At 36.7% G+C, this 11,121-nt stretch overlaps 1 protein-coding gene across 1 annotated transcript in view; it reads left to right on the top strand.

Moving 5' to 3' along the window:
• The first annotated feature begins 5,364 nt into the window (after positions 1 to 5,364).
• Positions 5,365 to 11,121, top strand: part of LOC145686383 (uncharacterized) — a 67,375-nt gene continuing 61,618 nt past the window's right edge. The window contains exon 1 of the mRNA XM_081759653.1: positions 5,365 to 5,794. Coding sequence (XP_081615779.1) covers positions 5,714 to 5,794 — 81 coding nt within the window. The 5' untranslated portion in view covers positions 5,365 to 5,713. The remainder of the gene's footprint in view (positions 5,795 to 11,121) is intronic.

Here is an 11,121-nt window from a genome sequence, read left to right as displayed (position 1 = left end):
TATATATATATTAGATAAATAGATAGATAGATGTGTGTGTACACTTTGATTTCATATGTTCCAGCCTTTAGGTTTCACAGTGTTAACCCATACCAATCCAAAAACTACTTTCTTTTTTAGCATGTTTAGATTTGTTGCAATTATTATATATTTTTTTTAAAAAAATAAAAGGCTTGGAACCAAATAATTTTATTGAGTAATGGGAAGTATTTCATTGAAATTTTATACGTTACTGCACAGTAAGCTCTACTTGACACATCGGAGGAAAGAATGCTTTGGGCCAGTCTACACAAATCTCTTCCCATACCCGCGGGGTGTGTGCCCCTATATGGTGGTTGTCCCGTTTGTGTAACAAACTCATGACAGTACACCCAGATTAGCTAGTGGTCTAAAAAATGATTTTTGGGTGGCCATTTTTAATTAAAGTTTCTTATATTGTCGTGATCTATTCGTAATCATACAACGTACACCTTCATACCAAACCGAGCGGTCTGCGGCGATAGACCATCGGCTTGAAGGCCCCGGGTTGAGTCCCGGAAGGGTCATGGTATGGATTTTAACAGCATTTGCTTTTCCGTATTGTGTCAGGGGGCGAAATCGTACGGAATAAAAGGATTTCAGTCTGAAAAATTTGGAGAGAATATCCTGGCCAGGTTACTTTCATGGGAGTAAGGAATTAGTAAAAATATAGGATATACATTTTATAGCAGGGTTAAAAATATGGTTTGGCTATCCTATTTCTTTTCTGTTAATTATGTTCTTCAATGTTCAAATTTTGATCATTCTCATGATATTTTCTGCTTTCAACGGAGTTCCATGAATATTATACCAAATGTTCTTTACATTTATTAAGTTCGAAAGGTTTTATGCGCCTGTAAGAAACCATTTTTGAAGATAATTCAGGTCCTAATGAATATTATTCACTAGGAAAGTGAAGTATTCCCCTCCTCTCAACATGGAGGCAGAGGGCAATTTCGCACTCTGGTCAGATCAAACATTTCCGCGTAACAAAAAGAAGCCCCCCCCCCCTTGTAAAACCTCTTTAGCTCCAGGGTTATTGTTACTATAGGAGTACCAGAAATTTGCTGAAAGCAAACAATTTGAAGGGTTCGTCGACAATATCTTTGCTTTCTTTGTCCTTCGCCCGCCTTCCAAACGAAGATGAGAATTTTTCAACATGACTGCTGTAAGCGGGTGATTGGTAAAACGGTAAAAGTGTGTTTTTATGTGTGTGTGTGTGTGTGTGAGTGAGGGAGAGAGAGAGAGAGAGAGAGAGAAGACAAAATTTTAGTTGCAAGATGATGTACTTCAATTACCCTTTTCGGTTCATTTAGTAAAAAAATACCGCCGCGCCACCAGAGAATAAAGACAAGTGTAGTCTGTTCTTCTTTGCCACCTCAGCCAGAACTTTCAACTACAGCCTGTGATGAGTCTAGACCTTACCCACTTTTCAAATTGAATAGCTGCTGGTGGTAGTTCGGTTTCTTGACCTTGTAAAAATCTTCCATGTCTTTGTTTTGTTTGTCATCATTCCAGCCAGAAAAAAATGAGAATTCCTCAGTTTACAGCAAGGGGAATTTGGGACAAGAGATTAAGGATGATATTCCTGGAAGCTCACGTATCACGATTGTTTCATTCAATAGACAGAGGACACTTTTCTATGAAGGCTTTTCAACATGTTTTCTCACAAAGGGGATTTTCCTTTTACAATCTATAGGACCACTAGCAATTTCAATCTTGGCCATTCCCGCCAGCGTTTTCATTTTCGAGACACGAGACGAGACGAGACATTTCACGAGACGTCTCGTCTCGTCTCGTGTTTCGTCTCGGTTTCGAGACGAGACAAGTAGCCTGTTTCGTCTCGTGTCTCGTCTAAAAGGGTTCTGTCTCGTCTCGTGGCAACACTAAATACGTTGTATTGCACCGGGAATGAACATGTGTTAGGTATTAGACCTAACTATTTAAAACTATTTAAAAAGGGAGATAATGTGTTTTGAAAACTGGTCTGCGATAATTGATTATGCAAAATGCCTGCATTTGTACCGAAAATGATTTTAATCTAACAAGCCGTTTTAGATAATAATGCTTTAAACTTTGCTTTCCCTCTGTCACACCTCTTTTATCCATTGCACAAAAATCATTATATAAAAACTTTCCCAGGAAGAAGGCGTACACTTGTGAAGAAAATGGTTTAAATTAATCAAACTGATGAATTCAAAACAAACGCCAATTCACTTGTTTTTTTAAATAAAGAAATTTTCAAAAATGATTTAAAAATGTCCAAAAATTATCGCACCCCCTTTCACAAGATTATTATAAAATTCAAATAGGCTCTATTTGTAGGTAGGTAACATTGATTTCTGGTAGCAACCAGTCTTCTCTCTGAAATCTTTTCTCTTCCGTACCCTATATTTCCCCTCTTTTTGGCTCAGCTGGACGAAGATGAAAGGAAAGTTACATATTTGTCAATATCTGCATTTATGTTGTATTTCTATATTTCTTTATCAAAATTAATATTAATGGCCTATGAAATCTAATTTTATTTTTTTTTAAAAAAGTGAATATGCTGTATTGAAACAGGTTAACATCTGGAGAAATTTTGAACTGCATTCGACAAATAGTTTTTGTAGTATTTCGCGTAGAAATTTATAATGTTATTGTATATGGAGAAATGATATCGGCTGGAAATGTTAAACATCGGCTTAACTTCCAACGATTATGCTGCGAGGCTAAAGGAGACGGAAATTGTGAAAATGAACAGAATTGTGGAATGAAGGAAGTGGAGAGACTTCCTCGTAACTAAGTGGTTAGCGTACTCGCCATTCGAAAGACCCGACTTCGATTAACGGCGGGAGCTCATATGCTTCGGATCCCACGTTAAAAATGAAATATTTGAGTTTTACGTCCCGCTTTTATGCCGGCTAGGCTAAAGGAGACGGTGATGATGACAAATGAATAAAATGGAATGAAGAAGGTGGTAGGAAACGTGAGAACCCCGAGGAAACCCACGCACACGGTGTTTGCATGGGTTCACATGGTGCGAGCTGGGATCGAACCAGGGACCCCTTGCACCAGAGGTGAACGCTCTACCATTGAACCACCGCGGCCCCTAGGATCCCACTTTAAGCTGTAGGTCCATGTCTCATATAGCCTCGCTGCTGAAAGGGACGCTAAATCCAAAATCAAGTCAAAAGTGGGAGAAACGGGAGTACCCCGAGAAAACCCATGTACCGGGTGTTTATCCACTACAAACTCACTTTTCGCGAACTTAGATTGAACCAGGGTTTCACACAGCAGAGGTGAGTGTTGTATCACGGAGAAACTACGATCCATACTATTGAATTGTATATAAAACTCAGGAACAATTGTCCCCTAAATGAAGCCTGTTCTCTTAACTTTCTTATTCTACTAGTCTCCATACATGTTACAGTAAAAACGGGAAATTCGTTAAAATTAGTTTTTACTGGGTGAAACCAGAAACTCGATTCGGCAGTGGAAATACTTGCATTTGGTAGTAAAAAATAGAAGATATTTCTTTTATCAGGAAGAACGAGATCACAAACTCACGACTTCTAGTATATACTGCATTCTTCTGTAAAACTAGCTATTTTGTTCTCTTGTTAGCTACCTACAGTTCTTGTAAAAAAAAAAAAAAAAAAAAGCAAGGGAGCAAGGTTGGTCGGTGGTAAAGTGCTTCCTCTGGTGCGCGTGTTCCCTTCTTCGATTCCCGGCCAAGTAAGCTTGTGGTGGACAACATCGCCCTCGTGGGTTTTCTTGGGGTGCTCCCGTTTCCTCCAACTTTCTGATTCCACCAATTCTTCCAATATCATTCACAGAAATTCGAAAATCAGAATATATTTTTCAACTTTAGTACTGAGAACAACCTGGCAGGCAAAAGCTATAGAGGCGATATTGTATAAAACTCGTTTACAGCACAAAAGTAGCACATTTCATTTTCCAATTTTAGGATTTAAATAAAACTTGACATCGTTTGATACTTGCAGAATTGAACGCTTCTGTGTAAATGTTGTCCAATGCTTCTATTCCGCTTGTTTTGCACGTTCCGATTTTGGAAAACACCCACTTTTCATCGCATATGACAATCCGTTTCAGGAAAAGTACATCTTGGTGACTTTGCAGCAGTTGTCGGGACAGGACCATTCTTCCCTGAGAACGAGCACATTGATGTGGCACAATGCAGCACCTTCTGACGTTTTTTTTTTTTTCAATCCGTGAAGATGACGCAATACAGTGGACTGGAATATGCAGAGTTGGTTTGATAATCGTCATGCGCTGGTGGATAAATTTTCCTCAATGGCGTGTCGTTGACCACAAAGTCTGTTACCCTGGGACAGCCGGATCTTGGCTGATCTTCGACATTTTACAAATTGCTCCGTTGTGGTTACTCTACCTTCCCCTTTTGCATGACAAATGTTTTGCTTGCTGCCGCAGCGTTATGCCAGAGTTCGAACTCATTACAGTTGAGCACTAATAATCAATGCCACTAAAACTAATTGGAGATACTGATGAGTGGCGGCTTCAGTGTTAAATAGTCCACTTGTCATATTACCTTTTTTGGACAGGTTGACAGTGTACTCATGGTCAATACACCCACCTGCTGTTTGGGTTGTGGAAATATTGGAAGACTTATGACTCCGCTTTGTATACATTGTCGCTAGCGCAACTAGAGACCTCTGTTAACATCGTCGCAAGTGATAGCACAGATAGCGACATCTATTAGTGTGACTTTATTACGGTGCTTCCCTGAAAATTAGATCAGGACTCATATTTGTTAATATCTAGCTCAAAAGACGGATCACGGTTCATTTTCAGGAGACATCGTGCCTGGCGATTCGGGAACAAACCATTACTAGTGTGCTCTTGGATGTTTACGAAAAACGCGCAAATTAAGATTTTGTTGAGAGGTTTGGAATAAGGCGTATTCTGAGTTGTCTTATTTTCAGGGAAGGATGGTATTACGAAATAGCATGACGCATAGGCTGTCTATTATTAGGATGGAATTAATATACATTTAGAGCTTTCAAATTTAATCATTCTCCAATATTTGTAGAGCGTACACCTTGGAAAATAGATCATTTATAACGATGAGCTCATGCTGTGTCATACTTACATCTGCTATTTTGTGATAGCTTTGAAAAAGGCACTTTAACGGTGATGCTCTTGTTATCTTTGAGTGCCATGGAATTCTTATCACACCATCTGTGAACTGATTAGCCACGTGTGGAAGATAATACATAAGAGCATTTCCTATTAAAATAGATCACATGTAGAGGCAATATTGACGAAGTCAGTTTTACCGTAATAGTACGTTGTTTGAGGCATTTTTCCACTTATTAAGATAAGTTTATTTTTGCATTTACATAGAGAAGTTCTTGTTCTTTATTTGCTTTCATGGAACAATGAAGGATTATTTTGCTTTGAACATATTTCGGTATATATTATGGAGGAGTGGAAGCTTCATCATAACATATGGCACAGAGAACTTTGTTAATTACCTTTCACAGATGGTGATTTAACGTATCTTCTGTGTTTAGCAAGTTGTAGACAAATACGTTGACTTACTGTAACATGTGATGTATGTTATCTTTCTCTGAAAAAGAATAAACTGGTCTTGGATCCCGTGACAGTTCCTTAGTGCAATGAGATAACCTCAAAAAAACAAGTGAGCAACGAACTATCAGGAACAAACGCTATGGCAGGTTTAGTGCATTTGGATCTGGATTCAATATTTGTGAAAGTCGTTCTAGTGATTTTAGCAGTGCATAGCTGTCAGGTATGTGTAATATACAATGAAATTCTTCACAATTCCCAATAACTTCGGTTGAAACAAATGGAAGTTGCGCAACAAAGGTCAATTATATGTTTTATAAGTACAATGTTGCGATGAAACATTCTTACCTGCTGAGAGATGCCAAACGAATTTATTACAGCATACAGAGGCTTGATAACGTACAAGTAGGTGAGAGAATTTAATTCAGCTTCTTTCCTAAAAATGGCCATCACAGTAAGAAATAAAATTCTTAGTGATTCATTTCTAATAATTCTTTAAAACAAATCAAAATTGTTAAAATTTATCAAAATTTGATTACAATTTCAGTCATTAGAAACAAGAGAGAGAGAGAGAGAGAAAAGAGAGAATAGTTTACTTTTAAATTGTATGCATAAAAAAAACATTCTTACCTAAAACGATTGAGAGTTTTTATTCTGTTTATGAAAAGCTATCTTATGAGAATCCTGATGGTTAAAATACTTAAGCTTAGTAAACGTGCTTTTGGAGTTCAATTATCAGTAGAAATGTAATGGTTGGGACGTGTACAGGAGTAGGCCCGTATCCACGGGGGTCTAGAGGGTCCGGACTCCTAAATTTTTACTGCCTGCCTAAAATATTCACGGTAGGCTTGCAAATGAACTATAATACGGTTCGATCGCACCCCCCCCCTTACATTTTTGGGTTGGCTACAGGCCTGTACCGTAGTAGGCCTATATGGTGAATACCCATCTAATATTTTTATAGTTTCACGTTTTCTCACCTTAAATTTACGGAAGAATGAGCTATAGGGGTGGGTTTACGCTATATGTTTAAAAACGATCTCGTGTACCCTCCAAAAGTTCTAGTATCATATTATTGATTACTAGGGCTCGGAAGTTGAAGACCAAAAAATTGCCTAAAAAGGACATAGAAAATATAAAAGACCTAAAAATATCTTTAAAAAAAGGACCTAAAATTGAAAAAATAAATGTAAAAATAAAACCCAATTTAATTAGAATTACATATTTAATGAATATAATGCTTAAGAAATACAAGCTTCTGATAGACTTAGGATCTGTTCTTCTTCCACAAACTGAAATGCAAACTCAAAAAAAAAAAAAAAAAAAAAACTTCCCCCATCACCCCCCTTGCTGGAGAACATTGTTACGCCTCCGTATCTGACTTGTGATTGTTGCAGATCTGGTCTTATTAGTCCTGTCGTTGAAGAATGTCTTATCATTGGAATTTTCTGTACTAAAGAAAAGATGTTTAAGAGGTGGTGATGATTCGAGTTAATGGCCAGTCCAGTAAGTAAATTTATTGTCGAAAGATGTACAAAAAAAGACGTTAAAACCTATGAAAAGCTTTTAAAAGAAAGACCAATAAGCAGAAAACGCCGAAAAAGAAAAAAAAGGACAAATAAATACCACCATTTTCTGGCCTACAATGACCCCAAATGAACATATATTATGTTAAGCCTTGTCTTCGAGCACTCGTAAAAAAGAGGATTTTTCTTCAACTTCCGGGCCTAATCCGTAATCAGGAAACATTAAACCAAACAATACATATTAATACTTAAGAAGCTTAGTTTACCCAATAATCCTTTATAGACTATATACTCTGTCTGTGCGGGCACCGGGGTACAAAAATTATGCGTCCTTCTGTCCGGGAGACAAAAATAAAAAAAGAATTACTTTATGGATCACGATAAATTTTGTCCCGGATGTGGAAAGTCAACAGTTAGGAATCGCGTTCATTCATGGGAGTAATAGTCAAACCCGAACTGGTAGAAAATATCCATTTCCGGTTTTAACGTTGATCAGTATGAAGAGCAACATATATATATATATATATATATATATATATATATATATATATATATATATATATATATATATATATATATATATATATATATAGAAAGAGAGAGAGAGAGAGAGAGAGAGAGAGAGAGAGAGAGAATTGATTTCCTGCATCTCAATCCATTAAGCATCCCAAAATACATTTAATCTCCGTCCTCAGCTCTCTATTAAATCGGAAGTAATAGAAATCCATTACAACTACCGGTTTCAATATTGATCTAGCCCTATATAGATAAAAGAGTGTAAGAGATAGCGATAAGTATATTTTTAAAAATCGATTTAGCATTCTAAGAATAGGTAATATCTTTTCTCTTAACTGCATATTCAAACCGAAAGTAACAGAAATCAAACACTTCCGGTTTTAACGTTGATTGTTGGCAGACTTGAACCTCAAGTTAGGGTGTGTTCACAATGCTAAAGAAAATATAGGCTAACTTTTGTCATAATAGAATTTATTTTACGTGGTTTATATTGAGATATTGCATTTCATGTACATTTGTAAACTTACAACATGGGGTTGATTTTTACCCCTTTGTACTTGATAGATTGCAATCCCAAATAACAGGGTTAATTCTGCAACTGGAAGAAAGGCACATACCGGTACCAAGTAACATCCAAATCGAATACGTTTTATGAGTGTTATCATGGAACTGACGGACAGACACACAAACGACCAAATCGAGTCGAATAGTAGAAACTTCGCTAACTCTTGCTTCAATTATTTCACAAAATTTTATATCCGTACAACCTAAATACGAACTCTTCAACGACAGCTTTCCATCCACAACAAATATGATCACAACGTATTAGTAATTGCTATATCGTGCAACATTTGCATGCAATGTGTGCTAACGATGTTTTGAGATGTTCCAATTTACCATGTTAATTATATGCAATGTAGCTCGAAAAACAGTAAAAATTATAAATTCTTTTAAAATAAACAATTGCATGCAATTTCAGAATTCCAAGTCCTTCAACTCAGAACTTAAGAATGTCAAATTTTAAATTAGGTCTACTCATACGAAGGTATATTACGACATAAGTACTTAAGATTGACCTTTTCTGTTTTATCGTTTGACCAGAGTGTGGCGAATAGAGATAACATTGAATAACATTTTTGAGTTCTTGTTAACAAGAATTACTGAAAGAAAAGATTATCTTATCTATAGTTATAGATTAGATGTAACGTTCTGACTATGAGAAGTGGACTTCCTTAAATTTTTACAATAGGAGAAAAGTTACGAGGATCAAGGGATTTTGATATTACAATCACACGCGAAAGACTTCCGATTGATGGATTTGAAGTTTAGCGTCTCGTTCAGCACCGAGGATATATAAGACGGGGATCTATACATTTACTTGAGGGATTATACAAATCTGCAAATTGCTTCCAAGCTAGCTTCATATATTAGGGTCAGATAGCGCAGTAGCGACAGTAGTAAAAACAGTGTGACTGTTCACTATTAGTATTAGCGTTACATACAAGCTGCAATGTTTTGATTTATAACCAGGACTATTATCATTATTATTAGTATGGGAAAGTTGCCATATATCGGGAAGTGGGATTTCTCAACAATAGGGAAAATTTGTCTGAAAGACATTCTATGAATGGACACTTTGTGTTTAGGTCTGAAAATACAGAAGGGTGTCATTTTTTCTGATTTAAAGTAGTGTGATCTGTGAGTTCTAGAGTGTTTTCAGTGCCTGTAAAAAAACTCACTGTAGGGTAAGGGTGGAACAGATGGAGCACTTTTTAAAACAAAGGGAGAAAAGTAAATATTTATGTTTTTATGTAGTTAAAAACAGATTACATGTAATTTCAATCATTAATAAACAATGGAAATGCACGTTAACTAGATTATCACTTAACATCATTATGCATCTAAAAAAAGTGAAGATTTTAGCCATCTGTCCCACCCAGGTGGGACGGCGGATGGCGCATCTAGATGGGTAAAATGGCGCTGAGAGAATGTCAAACAAAGAAAAAGTTTATTACTTTACATTTTTCCTGGTAAACCGTAGTTTGTTGTTTAGTATTCGTTCACAAGCAGAAAACTTATCTGAGTACACTGAGCATGTTTCTTGTAACGACTTTGCGCACATAGCACATTGTATCCAGTTTGCGGTGGATGTTGTTTCTGCATACAGTTCTAGGCACTCAAAACATTCATTTTCGTTGTCACAAATAAAACTGTCATTGTTATACATGACAAGCGAAGATGAGACGAAGGCAGATATTATTCGGCGTCTTGTGCTGGTCGTCTGCTTAGAACGTTGTAGATTCTTCTTCAGAGCATTATACTTCAACTTCTTCTTCGCAATGAAATCTTCTTGGGTGAGAACAATAGCTGTTTGTTTTCTTTTCTCTCTAGGAAAACTAGGTATTGGAGAAATTAATTTAATCACTTTGTTCGGAATCATGGGAGCGATGCTGTCTTACCCTGCGGTATCTTTGGAAGTGCCATGTTGTGTTGAAGGATCATTAGGAGCTTCGGTTGTAACACGAGATGTACTCGGTTGTGGTGTTGCAGAGTGACCTGTGGATTCTGTAGTAACTGGAGATGCGTTAGCATGTGATGTTGAAGCGTGGCTTGCATGTTGTATCTGTTGAGTCTCGACTTGTGATATGTCGGAATTTGAAAACGCATGGTCGGAAATAGTGGACCTATTTAGAGGAATATCCCAGTAGCTTTAAAACCGGCAAGTCCATTGGCTGTAGTTGATGCGCGTTCCCATTCAGAGCAAAGTAGTCCAACAAACTGGAGACGTGTGAACTTTACGGTTAGTATTCGTTAACAGGAACTCATGTGACTACTCTTTTTGACAGAAAATGTTATTTCTATAATAATATCTCTCTTACATTAGTTATCTTTTGAATGCATTTTTTCATTTATTTGTTTACTTCCCGCATGTATACTTCCCTCATTTTACAAAAGAAAGTGGCTACGGGTATTTCTTTTATTGATCAATATACATCAAGTACGAAAACAAACATTTACAAATAAACACCACCAGTCCAGAAATTCAATTTAAAACATTGCCAATGTTAGACAGTTCCAGAAAAACAGCAATGTTGGAACCGACTTTCAACCCAAACTGACCTGACCTGACCTTGTAAACTATTCATTATGATAGAAAAACAATTATTCGGCTTGTCATTGACACTTGAGACGCTTACCATATCTAGAGACAGAATATCGAATCCATATAGGAGGCACATGAAAACGCAGGAAGGAAATGGTCCAAGCAGTTCTTTAATCGCCATCCCTAGTTGTCGATTAAACCATTATAGGAACTTTCTCAAGCCTGAAACAAGACATTCTCTCTTGAAGCTTCAGAAACAGTTTTTCTTATTTATTTATTTATTTATTTATTTGAACCGAGTATAAGGAAAATCACCTAATTGCGATGTCTTCTTTTCTGTACCTAATGTGTCATGTTTATTACGAATGTTATTGTGGAATGAGAGGATCATATTTTAAAGCTTTA

The sequence above is a fragment of the Thermobia domestica genome, chromosome 5, assembly GCF_964235325.1.
Source record: "Thermobia domestica chromosome 5, izTheDome1.hap1.1, whole genome shotgun sequence".
Lineage (NCBI taxonomy): Eukaryota > Metazoa > Arthropoda > Insecta > Zygentoma > Lepismatidae > Thermobia > Thermobia domestica.
Note: the sequence above shows the minus strand (reverse complement) of the source record. Positions and strands in the feature narration are given on the sequence as shown.